The sequence below is a fragment of the Ambystoma mexicanum genome, chromosome 5q, assembly GCF_040938575.1.
Source record: "Ambystoma mexicanum isolate Mex_15411 chromosome 5q, UKY_AmexF1_1, whole genome shotgun sequence".
Classification (NCBI taxonomy): domain Eukaryota; kingdom Metazoa; phylum Chordata; class Amphibia; order Caudata; family Ambystomatidae; genus Ambystoma; species Ambystoma mexicanum.
The window spans coordinates 704,932,718-704,954,573 of record NC_090933.1 but is presented as its reverse complement, the minus strand read 5'-3'; the positions used below and the strand labels follow the sequence as shown (position 1 = coordinate 704,954,573).

Below are 21,856 nucleotides of genomic sequence, written 5' to 3'. Positions count from 1 at the left end.
TGGTTGGCCCTCAAGTTCTTTCTCCCGACCATCAAGGGCAGGTCTGTGTGCATTCAGGCAGACACCACAACCTGCATGTACTATACGAACAAACAGGGGGGCACCAGATCCCCACAGCTTTGCTTGTTGACCCTGGAAACCTGGGAATGGGCTATCAACCAGGAGGTGTGGATCTCGGCGGTCCTCCTTCTGGGAGAATCCAACCTGGAAGTAGACAGACTTGCCTGGCCGCCGACAGTTACGAGTGGCAGCTGAATGGGAGCGTACTCCAGGAAGTGTTAAGCAGATGGGGCCACCCCACCACAGACCTATTTGCGACAGTAAAACCAGACAGGTCAGCAATTCACGTCCTGGGGAGGAAGGGGATGCAACTCTCTAAGGGACGCACTCCAGATACCCTGGGATGGGATGTGGGCATATTCATTTCCACCCACACTGCTGGTGCAGAAGGTGGTGAGCAAGATCAGGAACTCTACGAAATTGAAAATAATCCTCCTAGCCCCTTGCTAGCCTGCACGATCCTGGTTCTTGGACCTGCGGCAGCGGTCAGCCCAGCCAGAGATGGCGCTTCCCCTAGGGATGAGGGGCCCTCTACTAGCGCAGCAGGGAGGTGCAGTGCTAGACGCCTCCCCGGCGAGGCTAGCCCTAACGACCTGGCTCCTGAGCAGATAACGCTCCAGCACCTCCAGTTGTCTAGCGACGATCTGGAGATCATTCAAAGTGCCAGAAGTCAGGCTAAGCACAAGCAGTACAAAACCAAATGGACGAGATTCTGTTTTTGGTCTAATAAAATGGGGTGAATCTACTGACATGCACCCTGGACCAAATCTCATTCTCTGTCCAGCTCGCAGTGTGAGATCCAGGCGTTGGTCTCCTCAGAGCCATACACTAGATTTCACAAAGACATGGTTGTGATTCACACGCACCCCAAGTTCCTTCCGAAGGTGGTGTCATCCTTTGACATCAATGAGTATGTTGTACTCCCCACATTCTTCCCGGACCCCAAGGAAGACGCAGAGGATGTCAGGCGAGCGTAGAAATTCCATCTGGACAGATAAAAGGCATCCGCAAGACGGACGCTCTGTTTTATAACATTTGGAGACTCCAGGCCTGGGCAGCAAGCCCCCAAGGCATCCATAGCTCGATGGATGACAGCAGCGATCCATAAAGCATACAATGTGCAATGTACGGATCCTCCGTAGAGCATGCATATGTATGCGGTAAGAGCCAAGGCGGCCACAGTCGCATTCCAACGCCACATTCCCTGACTGGTGATGCAAACGCTACTGTTTAGATACCAGTGCCAAGGCAGATGCAGCATTTGGTCGAGCAGTGCTGCGTAATCTATGTGCCTAGAGGGTCAGTCTCTCCTCCCCAGGGCTTTGTGTCAGTTGTAATCGGTCATGCAAGATGGAGGAAAGGGGATGGGACTTAGGAGTAATTAAGTGTTACTTTCATGGAGTGACTAAGTAGTCCTAGTCCATAGTCCCCTTTCCTCCATACGTCCCATCTCTCTATAATACAGCCGACGCGTCAAAAGGGAACTCGGGTGTCATGCTGGTGGGTGGGGTTAAGGAAGCCCATGCTCCTGTGGCCCGCACCACCGCGCATCAGTAAATTTAAAGGGGAAATGTCTTTTTCTGATGGAGAAAAGGTTCTGTTCTCATCCATCGCGAGGGACACCTTTACAGGATAGAGGAAAGGGGGCTATGGACTAGGAATATGTTCATCACTCCGGTGAGTAACACTTAATTGCTCCCTGGTCTGGGACCAATAGGACTGTGACAAAGAAGATTAAATAAAAAATGAGGAGTGTTCAACAAACAGAGAGGATGGACTACGGTCTGCTGCTGGTGAGGACCCAGCATCCTGTAATACAAAAGGAAGAATGACTTCTCTTGGAGAGAGAGAAAAACAGCTCAGTTTGTGACTGGAACAGCAGACCGAAAGTTCCTCCGTCAGGAGCAAATGCAGAAGGTGTTCAGCCAGAAACCTCAAGGAAGCCCAAGGCCGACGAGCAGATGGGAAGAAAACCCCAAGAAGGAGAAGCAGGCAGGAGCAATGGCGTGACCCTGCAGGTGTTGACTGGTGAGTCCAACTACTACGCCGAGACTGTTGGAGCCTTGAAGCCACAGAGAAGAGTCCAAAGTAGACAGAACGAGAAAGCAAGCTGTCATGACAACATATGAAGTACTGCTCCTGTGAACAGGCCCAGTGATGCCAACCCTCGAAAAGTAAGGTAACTGGGATGGCGGGAGACCTGGGAGGGAACATAGCAATAAAGAATACTGTCAGCCTAATCGTCCTAGTGAGTGGCCCGAAGCTAGGAAAAGTGATGAACACTGAGGGACCCAGACTACTCATCCCAGTGAGTGGTCAGAAGAGAACAAACATTGTGAAACCCATCTTACTCCTCTACGTGAGATCAGAACTGGACAAGAGAATTACTATTGTATCTACAATAAGAATAGCAAGGAGGAAGACAGTGAATCAGTGGATCTGATATCAACTGTCTTCACAAATAGATAAAGAATTGTAGCAGCAGAGAGAATAAGAACCATATGAATAGGGAATTAGTCTCCATAGTGAGACCAGGAAGAGAATGATTTTTAGAGACACTGAAGAGAGATCCTTTTCTCCAGGAGTAGGAAAAACCTGCCAAGGGAACAAGTAGGAGAAACAAGGACTGGGAAAGGTCCCCTACAAGAACTAAACCAATTGGTTCCCTAGAGAGCCAAACAATATAAGATTTCATACTAAATCTGAAGAAGCCTATATGGAGAAGGGAGTCATGCTCCTGGTCTTTTGTTGTTTTCTATTAGTGGTAGGAACAGAATAGCTTAGAGTTTGACTAAGGACATAGTGTTTAATTTTGGACTTCACAACAGACGATGAGCATCTTATTTTAGTTAGGTAGGGAAACCCATAGACTTACGGCTAGCAAGGCATTTTCCTTTATTATTTGAATAAAGAATATTGAAATGACAAAAACTGGTCTGTCTCCCCCTTCTGACCTACCACAGGGTCCCTAGAATGTGGAGGGAAAGTTGCCTAAAGGGAAATCTTTCGTAACATTGATGGCGCCAAGAAAGATGTTGGACGATTAACCAGTTCTGCCTACTCATTGAAGTTAGGGAGACAGCCTTCCATTGGTTGAGCAAGACAGAGCTTTGTCTTACTGGTGTTTGCTTTGGCAGTGGCGGTTGCAGTGACAGTTCAGGCATGCCTACCTCTAAATAACAGGAGGATGGCAGCCATCTAAGTCAGTGATTCAAAACAACTGGGCCTAAACGAGGTAGTCATTGTCAACATTGTAGCAGCCAAAAGGCACCCTTGCAGTATAAATAAAGGTGCACAGCTGTCACCATTAAAAACATGAGCAATATGGTTAATACTGCCACCACCTTTGTGGGAACACACTTTATAAGCATAAAAATACAAAATACAGAAAGATGTAGTTCGGACTGGGCCCCCCCCCCCTACTCTACTAGCCATAACGACTGTAGTAGTGCAGAAACAAAATATGGAAGCCGACCCCCACTTCACTGGCAGCCGTGGGGTCTGACCAATGCATGTCCCAAAAACAGACTTGCAATGGCAGGTGGAGTGGAAAAAAGCACTTTACTGCCTGGGGAAAACCAAATCAGACTGCAAATATGCTGGAGGTCTCAAGGAGTGAGACTGTAAAAGCACCAGCAGGCAAACCCTTTCCTAACAAGGATGAATAAGTTAGTTGTATACAACTATGGATCCTGAGCCTTGTTACATCTTCTATCTAGCAGTCTCGTGTCTCATCTGACAGCAGTGCAACACTTGCCTATTATGTGACTGTTTCAGAGTCAGAACATGGGGGAAAAGCTGTTGTGATCAGGACTCCAGATACTCTATACTTGTTTGTTGCTCCCTAAAATGAGATCAAGAACTCCAACAAGAAAAATAGGCATAAACATGCATGCACATGTCTTCAGGCCAGTTTATTTTTCACTTGCCTAAAAAATACGCCTTTCTGGAATGAAAACTATGGACTTTGTTACGTGTTTGGAAGAAACAGAAAAAATAGGAGCAATTACCCCTGGTTTATCAGTCCTTTTGATTGAGTTGCAAACCCTTAAGGATGTAATAACTTCCAGCATATGCAAAAATGGAGAAATTCCTTCTGATGGAATTGCCTCTGGAGGCAATTCCTCCATTCCCTTGTGACTCCTATGGCCCTGCGAAATTGAAACTAAACTCAAATGAATGGGTCATTGGGTTTCAAATCATAATGGTTCATTGGGTTCACACAGATTTTCTGTTGCCCAATTTGTATGTGAGATGCTGAGCATGTGAATCCCATTGCCTGAATGCTCTCCTTTCCCTGCTTTTCCCTTATTCCCTTTGTTCGAGTCAGTTTACGTTGACCACATGGTGGCGCTGACTCCTCCATCAGGCTTATTTGCTGTGTGCTTCCTTCCACATCCTGCTTCGCTGACCCCATTCGATTGGCTGGATCATTGTGCAGCACTATGTTTGCAGACTCAAAATTTTATTCCTCTGAATTGGTGAACCCGCTTTGAACTAAACTGGGTAAACCCCTCATAGTGGGAGATTCCCCAGTTACTCCCAGTGGTAACTGTAATTCCGCTTGGAGCAATGGCACTGCCATCACCTCCAAACTCTTAACGAGGCCCAATGTTTTTGCAGCTACATATCTGTAGTAAAATACTCTTAGCTCAAATTCTTAACTGAACCCTGTTTGTGATCATAGTAAAGGTCACTGGGGTGTACTGTGAGGTAGTGGTCATTTTGGAATGGATAGTGAGCTATGGACATTGCTCCAAATTAAGAACATTGGCACCCCTTCCCTGTTGCTCAGGGCAATCCTTCAGCTGTATACTAACACGGACAAGGTCAGTTATGGGAGTGGTGGTGTAGTGCTCCAGGCAGTTCCCTGTGGAGAGTGGCATGAGGCATAGTTATGTCTTTGCACCCATGCACTTCTCCATTTATTTGAATGGCATTGTAAGATATATCCCTGGTGTCCTTTTGGATTCACTGAAACTAGGTGGGGCAAAAATCTGTTTTCCTCATGTTTAAGATGATGTGGTTCGGATCTCTCGAGCACCAAGTGGACTTAAAAACTTGCCACCCAGTTTGTCAAGTTCTGCGATTTGATGGAATGATTTGTTAACCCTTACAAAATTGATGAGATGTGGCAAGAGGATGAGAAAATATACCAATCTATCCATCCATATTGGTGGCCAAGATATAGAGGAATAAGGACAAAGGCAAGAACACAAGGCACACCAGTAGTTTGAAAAGGGAAATGTTAAAGTATTTTTTGAAGTGATTTTAGTAAAATTAAGAATAATTTGAGGTGCGGGGGTACAAAGCTCAACCTTGGCAACTAGGTTGGAAGAAATAGGAGAAAGAAGTGGTTGTTCCTAAAATTTAGGAACTCCCATCCCCTACACACACTCTGGTATCTGCAGATCAATAATTTTCTAGTATTATGTATTGCTAAATTTCATAACATTTTTTTCAATTGACAGTTGAATAGATGGAGCAATCAGAGAAAAGATAAGTTCACCAAACTTATATAGACAACAATTTATTGTACTATATCTCTGAGCCCGACGCGTTTCGAGTAAAAACTCTTCTTCAGGGGCAAAAATCATATTTCAGAATCAATTTCTAGAAAAAGATAAAGATACAACTTAATATCTTATTAACCATGTAATTAAATTATTGATGATATTTCAAAAACAATATTTCCAAAAAACATTTCAAAACATTTCAAAAAGAACAATTCAAAAGAAATATTCAATCATAAGTCTAATTTAGAATACCTGAAAAAAGGGGGCTGGGATACTACCTAATAACCCTGTTTATTCTGAGTGAAAAACATTAGTCCAGTCAGATCAATAGTCATTCAAAAAGTATTATGAAGAAAGAAGTATAATTTCTCAACTGAACGTGAAGTCAGCTATCTAATTGTCTCAGAGATGAATCAAGAATAAACTCTGCAGTTTTAGATATATAAAAAAATAGGTTTAACATGCAACTTACCAACTATGGGATAAGCATAGTTGAAGCATGCACGATGTCCAGAAGATGGCAAGTGTTTAAGAGAGGAAGCGTATGCGTCCGCACTGTATAAATAATATGAAAAAGTAAGCAATACACTCCAAGTGTCGATAGAGAAAGATAACAGTGCTAAATCCACACTTACATAGAAATCTGTATAAGTTCCAGCGAGCGGTCCGTTGACAGAGTCAGATGAATGCAGGCGGTACATGCTAGTCAATAGTTTTACATAGAAAAAGAGTGCAAGAGAAAGTAAGTAGTTATAGGAAGGGTCCGGGGGACACGGGTATCCATAGACCAAGAGAGCACTTACTTTGGAACGTGTCAGTACTTCAACGGGTAGATCATGGCGAACCTCAACCCGAGCAAGCGGATGGGCTTCGTTCATGATGCTGCTCTTAAATACTGTCTGAGATGATGACGTACGATCGGGCATGCGTGGTAGCCGATGGACCGCCACGCATGCGTTCTAACGAAGCAGTAAGTAATTGGTGTGCGTCATGGGTCTGACAAAACGGCACAGCTGGCATCAGACTCGTATGTAAACAAAAGAAGTTGCGCATGCGCGAGAACGATGGCATGAATGCCTGAGCAAAAAGGAACTTTGAATTGCAATTAATGAAGATATATATAGTAGAGTGATGGAAATAAGAATTAACCCTCACAGGAGTTGTTAGCTAGGTAGGTAAAAGAGTGAGTCACGTGGTGGGTAGGTCAGACCATCCTTTGTCAGTTAGTAACACAGTGAGCAAAAAAAAGTATTGTTCTAAAATAAACAATCTAACAATTTAGACATTAGTGTGATATTCATTTGGTGGAACTTCATGTTAAGATAAACAAGTAAATGATAATGCACATTGAGACATAAATGTGGCATATCTTTAAAAAAGATTTCTCCAGCATGGGGTCTGGCATGGATTCACATGCTCATGAATATTCCCCGTCGTCAGGCTGGGAATCCTCGGTAAAGAAAAAAACCAGTATCAGTTTCGTTTCTGATCTGTCTTTCGTAGTAATAACCAATCACTGGTCTCTGCGTCATACTGACCACAGCCAATGACTGCCCTCTACCTAAGCACCGCCTCTGGCAGCCATCTTCAGATTTTTACCGCACGTTCATGTGTTGGGATCCTCGTGCTATTGCTCTCGAGCGTTAGTGCTATTTTTTCACGTTTTTTCTCAAAAACTTCGTTTTTTTTCGGTCAAAAGAGCCTCAAGCTCCACCGACTCTCCATCCGATCAACGGGGACCTGTGTCGGATTCGTCTGCGCCCCTCAAGGGTGAAGATTTCGTCGAGCTACGCTTTTGGAGGACTCCAGAAGTTTCTCAGGCCCGGACATAGCCCAGGAGAAGGGAAGCTCGACGCCCGGAAAGCTGTTCAGGGTCTGCCCTGGATGCCAGCTGCAGAACGTCTTTAAGGAGGACGAACACTCCTTTTGTCTCTACTGCTTACATGAGGACAAGGCGCACGTGGAGAAGGACTGTGCGTTTTGCGGCAATATGTCGGAGCGGACCATGAAGGACCGCCATCAACGTCTCGCCAACTGGCTGGAAGGGAGGAGCCCGTCAGGCGAGAAGAAGAGGAAGAAATCCGAGCGGTCTTCTAAGACCTTTTGAGGACGCCCCGGCGACGGGGGTCCAACACAAGGCCAAGCACCGCGAGTCCGCTGGCACCGGGAGCGCCGAACGGTCGGGCTCTACGGGCGCCAGGCAGGGCGCACCCTCCCCGGCACCTTCAGCCACGAGCCAACGCTCTGGGTCGGGTAAGAGGAAGGGCGAGCACCCGGCGAAGCTCCTGGAGAAGCCCCGGTCGAGCTCGAAGGCCCCATCGGAGGGGGAGCAAGGCAGTGTCCCCCCCCTCAAGGATAAGGCGGTGAGCGCACCTAAGGTGGTGAAGGCCTTAATCCATCGGGCCAAGCCCTCTAACGAAACTGTTGCGGCGGCCCTGGCTCAGCCTGTGGAGGCTACACCAGTGGTGGCGACCTCGGGGCTCAGAGTCTCCCTGCCACCTCGGAGGGAGTCCTCTTTTGTGCCCATCGATAGGACCCCCGTGAAATCCCCGGCGGGGAAGAAAAAGGGGGGGCAGGGCGTCGTCGTAGATTCGGCCTCAACCTCGGAGGAAGAGCTGATCGAGGTTTTAAGCCACGGCCTTGGCGTGGAAGAAGACCGGCCCGTTGGGATGGATCCCAACGCAGGTGACGACGACATCGTCGAGGGTGCCGACGGGGCCCCTGATCGCCCGTCGGATTCCCCCCTGCCAGCGCCGCAAGACAACTCGGCGGCCATTTTGTTGGCTATACAGTCCTTATGCTCAGAGATAAGGACGAGACTGCCGTTGCCGACGGAGGAACCTCTCCCGTCGGGGGATCCTGAACCGGGACCTTCTGGTGTTCCCCCGCCCAAGAAAAGAAGGATTCACCCTCCACCTCCTTTTCAGCCGTCGCGCCCCGTCCAGCCCTCCTCCCCGTCCACCCGAGGGGATGATACGGGGACTGACACGGCAGCGACGGGTACGGACGACGAGGTATACGACGAGGATCTACCGTCGTCACCTCCCACCAGGGCTTCTCCGCCCGACGAGATTGGATCGTTCCACTCCATGATCGCCAGGGCATCCGAGCTTTTCCAACTCTGCCCTGAGGAGAAGAAAAAGGAAGGATTCCTTTATCAACGGCGCGAGGCCAAGAGGAAGACGGTCCTCGCGGTGCCTCTACTGGACGACATTTGGGATGAGGGCCTCGCTCTCCTCAAGAACCCTTCCACGACACCAGCTAGAAGAGACCGGTACGAGAAGAAGTACCGGGTCCCGGACGCGGCCCCCCTGTGCCTCCGGGCGCAGCCTACCCCGGACTCCGTCGTCTCCGCGGCGGCCAGGAAGAAAGCGGGGGGGGGTGCGGCCTCCACATCGACTTCCCCACCGGACGGCGAGGGAATGAAATTGGACGCTATGGGACGCAGGGTCATCTCGTCTGCAGCGACGACGATTAAAGCGGCCAACGCCTTGGCTATCGTGGCCCGCTACGACAGGGAGCTATGGTACAAACTGGCTCCCCTGCTGGACTTCCTACCGGACGACAAGAGGGCGGAGGCCCTGGAGATCCTACAGGAAGGTGAGGTGGCGTCGGACCACGCCATCACTATTGCGACGGACATCGCCGACACTGGGTTTCGCCAGTTGGGCAATGGGGTGTGCCTTAGGCGGCGTGGATGGCTCAAGGCTATGGACTTCCGTCAAGACGTACAGACCAGAGTCCTGGACATGCCGTTCGATGGGAACAACCTGTTTGGGAAAACAGTGGACGACTCCCTTCAGGCCATTAAAGCGGACACTGAGACGGCCCGGGCCCTGGGGGTTCTGCAGCAATGGCGGACGCCCTTTCGGAGCAGCGGAGGCAAGGGCGCCTCCAAAGGTTCCGGCGGCGGTTTCTCCACCTACCGTCAAGCGGCCCGCTCTTCGTCTCAGGAGGCCTACAGAGGACGAGGCAAGTCTGGCGGACCCCGCTGTCGTCGCCAAGGAGGTCAGGGCGGCAAAGCCTCGTCGAAACAGGATTGAACCGGCCGTGGGGTCGGGCCCCCACCGAAGCACCCCGGTGGGAGGCCGGCTGGCGAGCTTCGTCAGCGTGTGGGAGTCCATCTCCACCGACCGTTGGGTGCTGGACGCCTTAGCCCGGGGCCACGCGCTCGAGTTTCAAAGAAGGTTCCCGCGCGTCCCCCCCGTGGCCAGGAAAGAGCTTCACGTCCCTCAGCTTCTCCTGGAGGTAAGGGCGATGCTTAGGAAGGGCGCCATCGAACTCGTCCCAAAGAGGCTTCGGGGCTCCGGAGTTTACTCGAGATACTTCCTCGTGAAGAAGAAGACGGGAGGATGGCGCCCCATCCTAGACCTGCGACGTCTGAACAAGTTCATCAAGGCGCAGAAGTTCCGGATGGTCACCCTCCAGCACGTCCTGGGTCAGCTGGAGGAAGGAGACTTCCTGTCGTCGTTGGATTTGGAGGATGCCTACTTCCATATTCCCATCCTAAAGGGGCACTGAAAATTCCTCAGGTTTGTGGTCCAAGGGCATCACTACCAGTTCAAAGCCCTCCCCTTCGGACTACGGTCGGCACCCAGGGTATTCACCAAGTGCCTTGCACCGGTGGCGGCGCAGCTGCGCCGCGAGGGGATCCACGTCTACCCCTACCTGGATGACTGGCTCATCTGAGCCAAGACGAGGGAGCTCGCCGTGGAGCACATGGCAAGGACCGTCCAACTTCTCACGGACCTGGGATTCTCCGTGAACTACGCCAAGTCCCACCTGGTACCCGCGCAAAACGCACTGTTTCTGGGAGCGAAGCTCGACACAGTGTCCCTTCTGGCCTCCCCGTCGGAGGAAAGGACCATGTCCATCCTGGGCAAGGTACAGCGGATGTTGGTTTCCGACGCGGCCAAGGTGAGGTCCATCAAGTCCCTCCTCGGAATGATGTCTTCTTGCATCTACCTCGTTCCCATGTGCAGGCTCCGGATGCGCCCGTTGCAGGAGTTCCTGGACGCGCGCTGGATCCAAACGACGGGCGGCTTCGAGGAGAGGATCACACTCGACGAGAGTTTCCGCCGAGCGGTCCGGTGGTGGGGCACCCGCGCGCATCTGACGGCAGGCATGGACTTCCAGACCCCAGACCACCAGGAGACAGTGACCACGGATGCCTCCCTGGAAGGGTGGGGAGCGCACACCGAAAATCTGCACGCGAGAGGCCTTTGGCTCCCGACGGAGAAGTCCCTCCATATCAACGTCCTGGATCTCCGTGCAGTGTTCTGGGCACTCAGGTCCTTCCTTCCGTCCCTCAAGGGCATGGTGGTGAGGATCTTCACCGACAACACCACCACCATGTTTTACATCAGGAAACAGGGCGGAACCAGGTCCCCAGCACTGTCCAAGGAGGCGCAGGACCTGTGGCATTGGGCCGTCGCCCAAAGGATGTTTCTGGTGCCGTTTCATCTGGCAGGGATAAAAAACACCATCGCCGACTCACTCAGCAGGGAGCTGCGCTCGTGCCACGAGTGGGAACTGCGGCAGGATCTAGTGGATCGCCTCTTTTGACGGTGGGGCACACCCCAGATCGACCTGTTCGCGACGGCGACGAACTCCAAGTGCCGGAGGTTCGCCAGCAGGTTTCCCCAGGCGAGGAGCATGGGCGATGCTTTCTCGTTCCCCTGGGAGGGCCTGTTCCTCTACTCGTTCCCTCCTTTGCCATTGCTAATCCGGCTCGTCAACCAGCTCAAGAGGCCACGGTGCAGGATGATCCTCGTTGCACCTGAGTGGCCGAGGCAGATATGGTTCCCGGACCTTCTGGACTTGTCAGCGTCCCCGCCAATCAAGCTGTCGGTGGACGCGGATCTACTCTCCAGGGAAGGAGGCGCCATCCTCCACCACGACCCGAAATCGCTGAACTTGCAGGCCTGGCTCCTGCAGCGCTAGAGTTTGGAGGATACGACATACCGGCCGACTGCAGAGAGGTTCTTGCAAAGGCCAGGGCGTCCTCGACTCTTAAATGCTACGGACACAAATGGAAGAGGTTCTCTGTCTGGTGCCACGCACAGAAGATTAACCCTCTACGGATTACGGCTCCCCAGGTACTGCCGTACCTGCTGACGCTGGCCAAAGCTGGACTGGCACACGCGTCCATCAAGATTCATCTTGCTGCGATCTCCCGATACACCAGAACCACGGGGCGGACGTCCTTGTGGTCTCATCGTCTGGTGAAAGAGTTCATGAAGGGACTGTTCAGATCGTTCCCGCCGGTGAAGGCTCCGGCCCCGACGTGGGAGCTCAACGTGGTGCTGACCAAGCTCATGGGACCTCCGTTCGAGCCTCTGCACTCGGCCCCGTTGAAGTTTCTGTCGTGGAAAACAGCGTTTCCGCACGAGGGGTGGGAGAGATCCAGGCCCTTTCCTGCAAGGCCCCGTACTTGACTTTTCACGACACGAGGGTAGTGCTCAGGACGCACCCCTCCTTCATGCCCAAGGTACCGTCGGACTTCCATCTCAACGAACCCTTGGTGGGGCCTGTGTTCTTCCCGTCGCCTTCGTCGCCGGCTGAGAGGACTTTGCACTCGCTGGATGTGGCTAGAGCGCTGAAGTTCTACGTGGACCGCACGAAGTGTTTTCGGAAGACGTCACAACTCTTTGTGAACTTTGGACCTGTCAATCAGGGGAAGGCTCTCTCGAAGGCTTCCATTTCCAGATGGCTCTCCGGCTGTATCATGTACTGTCATCGGTTGGCAAACCGACCGCTGCCTGGCCGTCCGAGAGCCCATTCCACCAGAGCGATCGCAGCTACCACGGCGTTCCTTTCTGGTGTGCCCCTGCTGGACATATGTAGGGCTGCTACGTGGAGGTCGACGCACACCTTCACGAAATTCTACTGCGTCGATCGGGATTCCAGGGAGGAGTCCAGGGTCGGCCAAGCAGTACTGCGCAACCTGTTCGCCTGAGGTGAGCCTGGTGAGGAGGTAAGATGCTTAATGTTGAGTTTGATGTAATGCTTAATGTTGAGCCTTTGCCACCTCCCGTGGTTGTGCATGTGTGTACTGCTATGTATTCTTTATTCATGAGCATGTGAATCCATGCCAGACCCCATGCTGGAGAAGGAACAAGTTACTTACCTGTAACTGTTGTTCTCCAGCATGGGTCTGGCATGGATTCACATGCGAACCCTCCCGCCTACCCCTCTGCGGCTCTTCACTTGGTCATACTGCCACTTCACGTGCTTCCAAATCTGAAGATGGCTGCCAGAGGCGGTGCTTAGGTAGAGGGCAGTCATTGGCTGTTGTCAGTATGACGCAGAGACCAGTGATTGGTTATTACTACGAAAGACAGATCAGAAACGAAACTGATACTGGTTTTTTTCTTTACCGAGGATTCCCTGCCTGACGACGGGGAATATTCATGAGCATGTGAATCCATGCCAGACCCATGCTGGAGAACAACAGTTACAGGTAAGTAACTTGTTCCATTTCAACCATTCAACAACCCAAATATGGGGTATTTTAACTATTCAATCCATATTATCACATTTTTTGAACAAACACATGTCCGTGTGTCAATATAATATGCATAAGATAACTAATTTTAGAGGTTACTAATGCTGCACAATATGGAAATTGTGGTCTACCTAGATGTGAATAATTTGCAGTAGTGAAAAGAATATGCAGTAGTGAAAAGAAGGAATTGGGATAGGTGATCTGATCTTCATAAAAAGTTGCCAAGATAGTCCTCGTTCATGCCTAGTGAGTCAAGACAATGTATCCAGTAGAGTTCACGCTGTGATAGCACTTTTTGTAAGTCCCCTCCTCTCGGGAGAGGGTGTATGACTTTGAGTATCACCATTCTCATTTGTGCCACTGTATGCTGATGGTCTCTGAAATGTCTGTATACAGGAGATTTGGTATTCTTAGTACGGATATTTGACTTGTGCTCAGTCCAACGTTCTTTGACTTTCCTGGTTGATTTCCCTACTTAATATTTCCCACAGGGACAACGTAGAGCATAAATAACATTTTTTGAATCACAGGTAGCAAAGTGTTTTAGTAGAATTTTCTTCCCAGTGTTACCATGTCGGATGTGGTCTCCTTTTATTATATTAGAACAATGTTGGCAATTCAAGCACGGATAGGTGCCCCCTTTAGGTTTGGACAAGAAAGTTTGGTAATTTATTTTCCGTTTTTTCAGCTCTAATCAGTTTGTCACAAAAGTTCTCCCCCCTCTTATACGCCAGCATCGGTGGTTCAGGGAAAAGTCGATTCAGTTGTGGGTCCATTTTGATTATGTCCCAATTTCTGTGGATTATTCGTTTGACCTGAAAACTCTGACTATAGAGTACTTTAGTGAGTGTATCAAACTCCTTTTTTCAATTTTGATCTTTGGGTCCAATAGGTCTTCGCGACTTTGTATTTCTGTTCTTCGTATTGCTTTATTGATTAGATCATCTGGATAGTTTCTGTCTTTGAACCTGGATTTCATAATGGAATATTCGTCTTGTAGTCTGTCAACCACTGATGATGAGGAGTTGACTGTACGGTAAGTTTTCTTTTAAATGTTTCGGATGAAAACTTTGAAAATGTTAAGTACTATTCACATCTGTGGGTTTCCTGTATATTTGTGTTCTGAGTCCTGTATTCATTATTCCAATAGTAACGTCCAAGAAGTTAACGTTTGGTTTACTGATTTCTGTTGCTGCATTTATTAAGGTATTCCCAAAAGATATTCAGTTCATCCTCAGTGCCTCTCCAAATTCCAAAAATGTCGTTGATATATCTATACCAACTTTTGATCTTATCTTTCCACCTGGGTTCATTTAGGACATGGGTATACTCAAAGAAATACATGCAAATATTTGCATAAGAGGGTGCAACTGGTGACCCCATGAAAGTGCCTGAGGTTTGTAAAAAGAATTGTCCATTAAATCGGAAATAATTATTGAAAAGAATGATGTTGATAAATTCAATTGCCAATGTTTTATGAATCTTGATTTCTTCATGTTTCAATAAAAACCATTCCAGTGCTTCGATACCCTGGTTATGGTAGATCGAGGTGTACAAACTGCTTACATCCATTGTAAAAAGTAACAAGTTGGGTTCATCCAGTTCCAGTTTATTGATGTTTTGTAAAAAAAATGTGTAGTGTCCTTTAGATATGTTTCAGTTTTCTGAATCAGCGGTTGTAGTGCGGTGTCAAGATATGTAGCCAAAGGGTGAAAAATACTGTCTGTTCCGGCAGCAATTGGTCTGAAAGGAGGGTCTGTTTTATTCTTATGTATTTTGGGAAGGCCGTAGAAGACAGGTGTCACTGGGTTATTGTTGGTCAGAAATGTTCTTGTGTTTTCAGAAATCCAACCCGACTCTTCTGCTCTGGAGACAGTCTTCTCAATGATTTCCTTGATATTGATGATAGGGGTCATGATCTAATTTGAGATAAGTGTCCTGATCCGATAATAATATCAAACAGCCTTCATTGTAAAATATGGTGTCCATGATAACCAAAGCCCCACCTTTATCAGCTTTTTTGATAATTATACTATTGTCCTCTGCTAGATCTTTAATGATTTTGAGCTGATGTTTCTTAATGTTTTGCTTGTTAGATTTGTTGTATTTGAGGCATTTGAGTGCTCTGGTGATCTTAGTTTTGAATAGATTTACTAGAGGATGATTAATTTGAGGATGAAAGTGGCTTTTATCTTTCATTTCAAGATATGGACATTTATCTCTCACTTGAGTTGATTGTTAGGTTATCAAAAAAGATTTTCAACTCCATTTTGCGGATTAGCTTGAAAAGATTAATTTCTTCTTCAAACAAACTTGTACTATTTGTTGGTATAAATGATATACCTAAATTGAGGGTTTTCAACTGAGATTGCAAAAGTGGTTTAGAAGAAATGTTGACTATTATAGGGTCTTTCAATGTTTGTTCTTCTGTCAGGCTTTTCTTTTTCCCCTCTCCTGGTTTTTCTCCTTCTCCTAAAAAACCTTTCCGGTGTTGATATTGGTGTTGGTGCAGGCGGTGGGACAGTACTTTGCACGTAGGTGTAGGTTGTAGCACTGGGGTGCTGACGGTTGATGGAATTTCTTCTAAATCTCCGCTGGTCACTTCGCTACTATCAGTATTGTTATTAGTAGGTCGCGGTTTAGGTTGTCTTGGAGCAAAACTTGTCTGTTTATTGTTATATAATTCTTGCCAAGAATAAACAATATCCCGGGCGTAATCTAGAGTATCCCGTCTGAATTTTCTTATTTTCCGTTTTTCAATTTCTTTCTTATAGTTGTCTAATTTGTTATTGGCATCTTCCAGTATGGTTTGTAAGTCTGTTACAGTTTTAAGTTTGGATAATTGAGAAGAGACTTCATCAATTTCTTGATTAATCAGAGATAGAGACTTTGATGATTCCTCAATTGTAAGTAGGATGGGGTCCAACGAGCATTTGTTCAATATTTGCTCCCAGCGTTTCGCAAATTCCAGGTTATCTTTACAAAGTGTAGGTCGAAGGTATATCCGAAGTCCTCTTGGTATTCTTTTGGATTTGAAGTATTGTGCTAAGATAGTAGCGTGAAGTTTTTGAGAAATTTCTCTTCGGATCAATCTTTCTAGTTTTTGGATTAGATTTTGTGGATTGTCTATGCTCAGTGGTTCCTTACTGGTATCTTTGATGAGTCAGAGTATTCTCACCGCTTCTTCATCAGAGAAGGCCAAAGTGGTAGCTGATTTATCAGTAAGGGCGTTAATTTTAGAAAATGACATATTATTTTAGTGTGACTGGGTGCCTAGTGTTAGGAGTTGCCAACCCCTCCCCAAAGTTGGGAGGAGAAACAAACAATAAGGACAAGGGCAAGAACACAAGGCACACCAGTAGTTTGAAAAGGGAAATGTTAAAGTATTTTTTGAAGTGATTTTAGTAAAATTAAGAATAATTTGTGGTGCGGGGTTACAAAGCTCAACCTTGGCAACTGATCTGACTGGACTAATGTTTTTCACTCAGAACAAACATGGTTATTGGGTAGTATCCCAGCCCCCTTTTTTCAGGTATTCTAAATTAGACTTATGATTGAATATTTCTTTTGAATTCTTTTTGAAATGTTTTAAAATGTTTTTTGGAAATGTTTTTTTTAAAATGTTTTCATCAATAATTTAATTACATGGTTAATAAGATATTAAGCTGTATCTTTCTCTATCTTTTTCTAGAAATTGATTGTGAAATATGATTTTTGCCCCTGAAGAAGAGTTTTTACTCGAAACGCGCCGTGCTCAGAGATATTGTACAATAAATTTTTTTTGTCTATATAAGTTTGGTGAACTTATTATTTCTCTGATTGCTCCATCTATTCAACTGTCAATTGAAAAAAATGTTATGAAATTTAGCAATGCATAATACTAGAAAATTATTGATCTGCTCCGCAGATACCAGATAGTGTGCAGGGGGACGGGAGTTCCTAAATTTTAGGAACAACCACTTCTTTCAAGATATAGAGGAAGTCAAGGTGTTTAACTACCTGAGGTTCAGATTTGCTAACACTGGCAATAGGGGCCACCACATGGACAGTCAATTTAGCCCTAAACCGGAGATGCACAGTGATTAGAAATGTTGCCAAGATGTTTGGGAATATCATCATGCCTCCAGCATTGGAAATATATCGCTCTCAGGCAGTAGGGGCGGCTACTTATGGAGCTGAATTGTGGGATCACGGGAGGATTTCTAGTTTAAAAAAGGATGGATTGGATCAGTACTATAAGTAAGATCAGCAAAAATGTCTGCTTCTATCACTCCGACTGATAAACCATAGGCTTTTCTACCTACTTACTTAAGGAAGCTCCCAGACCTGGTTAGTAGAACAGACTTCTTGAGATTTCGATTAAACCTGTTTCCTACACTAGAAATACAACATATAAGAGATGGGGCAGGGACTTCTGATATCTGCCAAAAATGTGGATTGTCTGAAAAAGTCATTAAAACATCTGTTAATAATGTGTCCAGGGATGATGGATTTGAGGGTACAAAGGCTACAACGATTTGTACCTAATATTTGGTTTTTAGAAATAGACTGTTTTTAGAAAAGATTAGCCTCGGGGGAATTAAGTTTTTCTAACGTTTCAAGTAGTAAGATTGTTGAAAGACCTAAATCCGACAAGATAACTGTAGGAACTTAAGTACACTAGAGTGAACAAGGATTGGCTTCTGTGACCTGGGACAATGTTGAACATTACTTGCAGTGTATTTTGGATTTTATTTTATTTGGTATGATAATCATGAGAGCATGAAGATGGGAATTTCCTTTTTGCTCTTATTAATCCTCACTTCAGAAGAGAGAGTGAATGTTTTTACTATACTAGGCGAAATTCTCGTCCAACCGTGAACTGGGCAATTATCGTGAGATGCTTTTGGATCTGATGAACTGTGAGGATGCCAATAGTCTCCCCTGGCTTGCCTACATTGGGTCAATGCTGTACTCTCTGAACCATGAACGTTTTTGTCTTGACCCTTGGTCATTTTTAGACAATGATGGTTTTAGAGGCTGCTTATCTCTAACGTTTGGCTGGCGCTACCTGGAGAATAAAATATGGGAATGCGAGAATTACGTAATGGATATAAAATCACCATTCAAGCCCACACTCTTCATGAAACTCAGGTTGAACATTTTGCCATTGTCATCTTTGATGAATCTGTGGTACAGGGCTGAGAAAGTATGTTGCCCCTTCTGTGAAGGTAGTTATGAATCTGTGCAACATTCTATGTATTTATGCCCAGGGTATTCCAGCATCTGCACAGGCAACCTTAAACAGTGCCTGAACAATCCTGGCATGATCGATAACTTTTGCAGGAGCTCGCACGATCCGAATGGGGTGTTTGCAGTTTCGAATTACTTACTGAGGTCCTGGAAAGGAAGAAAAGCAAAGTTACTCTCTGGAATGATTGAGTTCTTAATGTTCATTTGCTTACCATTCATGAACTGATACATGAATTTCATGTCTCTTTTAACATTGTTGTTTTTATAATTCAATATGCACTAAGCTATTTATATACAAATAAAGTACTTATGATTGATAGTGTAACCCTTAAAACAGTGAAGTGTACCCAATATTGAACTGATGTCATTTTCATGAAAGAAGAGCACTTTCAAATGTGCTTAGTTGTCTGTGCATTATACCTTGGGTGTGAATGTCACTTTAATGAGACGTGCCTAAAAATTATTCCATTAAAGAATATTTTCTATCAGGTATTGAATTTCTTTCCATAGTTTGTGTGTAGTGCTTACCTGCCACTCTCCTAGTATATATGATTACTAACTAAATAAAGCAATAAAAGATTGTCAATTTCAATACCAGTATTCATTCATGGGTTTGTTTTGATTGGGCTTGATATTTTTCAAAGGCATGTTGTGTGTTCAGTTGCCATATTTAAACAGGAAACATTTTGAGTCGTTTTTGCAAGATGCCTCCTTGATCTGCACATAATTGTTGGCTTCAAAAACTGAGCTTCTGTTTTCCCAATGTGTCTTTCTTGAAGGCTCTTGATGGCTTCTTCTTCGTGGTCAACCTGGAAGGGAATGTTGTATTTGTGTCAGAAAATGTGACGCAGTACCTCAGATACAACCAGGAAGAACTGATGAACACAAGTGTTTACAGCATCCTTCATGTTGGGGACCACAATGAGTTTGTCAGAAACTTGCTGCCAAAGTCTTTAGGTAAAAGAAAATGTTCTTCTTTCCTACTATTATCTTTCCAGGGATCCATATCATTTTGCTGTTTCCCAATGTGCGTATTGAGAAAGACTTAGTAGAATATGAGAAGTACTTTGATCTGTCATAAAGTTAAATGTTTGAGGCTTGCACATACTAGAAAGGTATTGCAAACGACCAGAATGCTGGGGTTATTATGCAGGTTTTTGTGATTTTTGTTTTGCACAGGTATCCCAGCCAGTCCCATGCTTAGTAAGAGGGACTCTGTTACTGTGTGTGGTTGTAGAAGGCAGTCACATACTACTACATATGGTATGCAGCCTTGTGTAAGAAATTTGTAGCAAAAACGAACCAAGTCACTTCCCAGCAAGAATAATTTACAGAAAAGGGAATTTGATTGTGAGCTACACATCCTTTGGCAGTGTACCTTTAATAATTTAGGGGGAGAATTAAAAAACGCTAGTATTAACATTCAGAAGTACAAACTGCTTTCCTGTGCAGCATGCATGGCTACTTTAATTAACTTCATTGTTACAGAGAATTGTATACTTACTGAGTCAAGTGACTGACCAGTTACTTAATTTTAATGAATTTTGAATTACTTGAGGCAAAGAAACAAGATGGGCAAATATAATAAAATGCATATACCGGAAGGCAAGAACTTAGTGGGCTAATGGTGGAGACATTTAACATATCAATGGAATGAAAACGTTACAAGAGATAGAAGGCTTACTCATACGTCCCATCCTCTTGCCTCCATCCTTTTGGGCATCCCCCAACATGGGGATGGTCCCGGAACCTGTGTGTGTATTTGGCAGCGAAGAAATTGATCTTCCCCTTTAAAATTAGTACAGTGCAGGGGCGCGTTCCCAGGCTTTGGAACACCCCCAAAACCCCACCCTCCGGCGCCTCACCTCAGTCCCTTTTTCCGCACAGGTGGTGTCGGACCGGGCAGGTAGGTGCTGTGAAAAACCAGAGGGTGTTTCACAACCTAGTCCCCGGGAATCCTGTACTCAGTTGGACAGGGAAAGGTCATTGCTTTTGGATCCCGACCAAGGGGTGGACAAGCGAGGGAGGATCCCCTAGGTAGGGGGTCCTGGCCGAGTGGGGGAGACGCACCTGATGGTGAGACATGGTATCCCCCTAGTTCCACAACCCTTCCAACCCCCATCCCTGCTTATTTTATGGGAATCTATAGCCCCCAAAATACCCACGTTACATTGGCAACACTACTGAGCCGAGGAAGATGAGGAATAAGGTCAGGCAGATTACCTCCCCTGAATTGCACTGGCTCTGTCCCTGTGCTGAGGCCAGGCAGAGTCAAGCACGCCATCCTAATTATATACACATGCCACTGGTTAACACTCCCGTTCAGATGAATAAAAGGTGGCACACACATGCGCACTCTATGCGAGGCTGGGTACGAGAAGGAACCACTCTTTCTGGGCTGATGCGAACCAGGCAATGGAAGTCGGAAGGCCAAGGAGCTCATCTGCAGCTACGAAGATTCAGAGAGAGAGTCAGATGAGAACCCCCCCCCCTTTTGGGAAGCCGTAAGTGTTCGAAGACTGAAACTGAGTGAACCGAAGAAAGAAACCTTCAAGGTACTTGAAAGCAGCCCACAACCCTCCCGGGTTACCAGAGTTGGGGAGGAGCAGAGGAGGCGTTGGAAACGGCCTTGACTGCGGCATGAACAGCATTGATGACAGAAGGCTGATTAACACAACCAGTTATCAAAGACAACAAAAGTCTGGTTTCTGTTGAAAGCAAACGTAACGGTAACTCCAAAGTTGAAGGTTTCGTGTATGCCTTTAAAACACGTAATGGAAAGGACAATTGTTGAATTGTGAGTGGAATTGATACAAAGTAACAGAGTGGTCCTGCAAGGGGAAATCACACATTCGAAAGTCTCTATGAAGTGTTCTGAGTGATTGGGAATCAAAGACAAGAAAGCAATTGCGATCACGCAAGGAAGTGGAATGAATGGAAGGCAAAGTATTTGAACACTGAATATTCCAAAAGGGCAAAATATATGAATTTTGAACGAGGCCAAGAAGGCAAACTAAAGAAATTAAGAAACTACAAATACCAAGAAGTTTTGGTCACATATGAATTCTGCAAAACTAAAGAAAATAAGGAACTACAAATACCAAGAGGTATTGGTGTTGCATATGGATTTTGGAAAAGGCCAAGAAGGCAAACCGAAGAGAATAGAAAACTACCAAGTACTAAGAGGCATTGGTGTTGTAAAAGGGGTAATACTGTGGATTGTAGTATTATTGAAAGGGAGATTAAAATAGGGGTTGAAGTGGTCATGCAGAGGTCTATGTAAAATCCTTGCAGTTTCTAAAGTCTTCAACAGTGAAAAGACATCTGAGACAAAGCGCAGGGAAGGGAACCCCATGGAAAGCTGAAAGACGGGCTTGAGTTGAGCCCGGTAGAGGGAGGCCTGTGCATTAAAGGTCCAAAGTGGATCTGTATATTTGACAAGGCGGACACAGCCTAAGGAAGTGATTGAACTACCATAAGCTTGAAGCCCAAGCCTGAACTGTTAAATTGTACCAGCAAGCCAAAGTGTGCAAGACTGAAA

The 21,856-nt window shown here is 46.3% G+C and overlaps 1 protein-coding gene across 17 annotated transcripts in view; it reads left to right on the top strand.

Annotated features, from left to right (window-relative positions):
- NCOA2 (nuclear receptor coactivator 2) overlaps positions 1-21,856 on the top strand; it is a 2,606,235-nt gene that overhangs the window by 1,710,754 nt on the left and 873,625 nt on the right. For all 17 annotated transcript variants that reach the window (XM_069621172.1, XM_069621171.1, XM_069621170.1 and 14 more), the window contains one exon: positions 19,095-19,272. In XM_069621172.1, the coding sequence (XP_069477273.1) occupies positions 19,095-19,272 (178 nt within the window). The remainder of the gene's footprint in view (positions 1-19,094; positions 19,273-21,856) is intronic.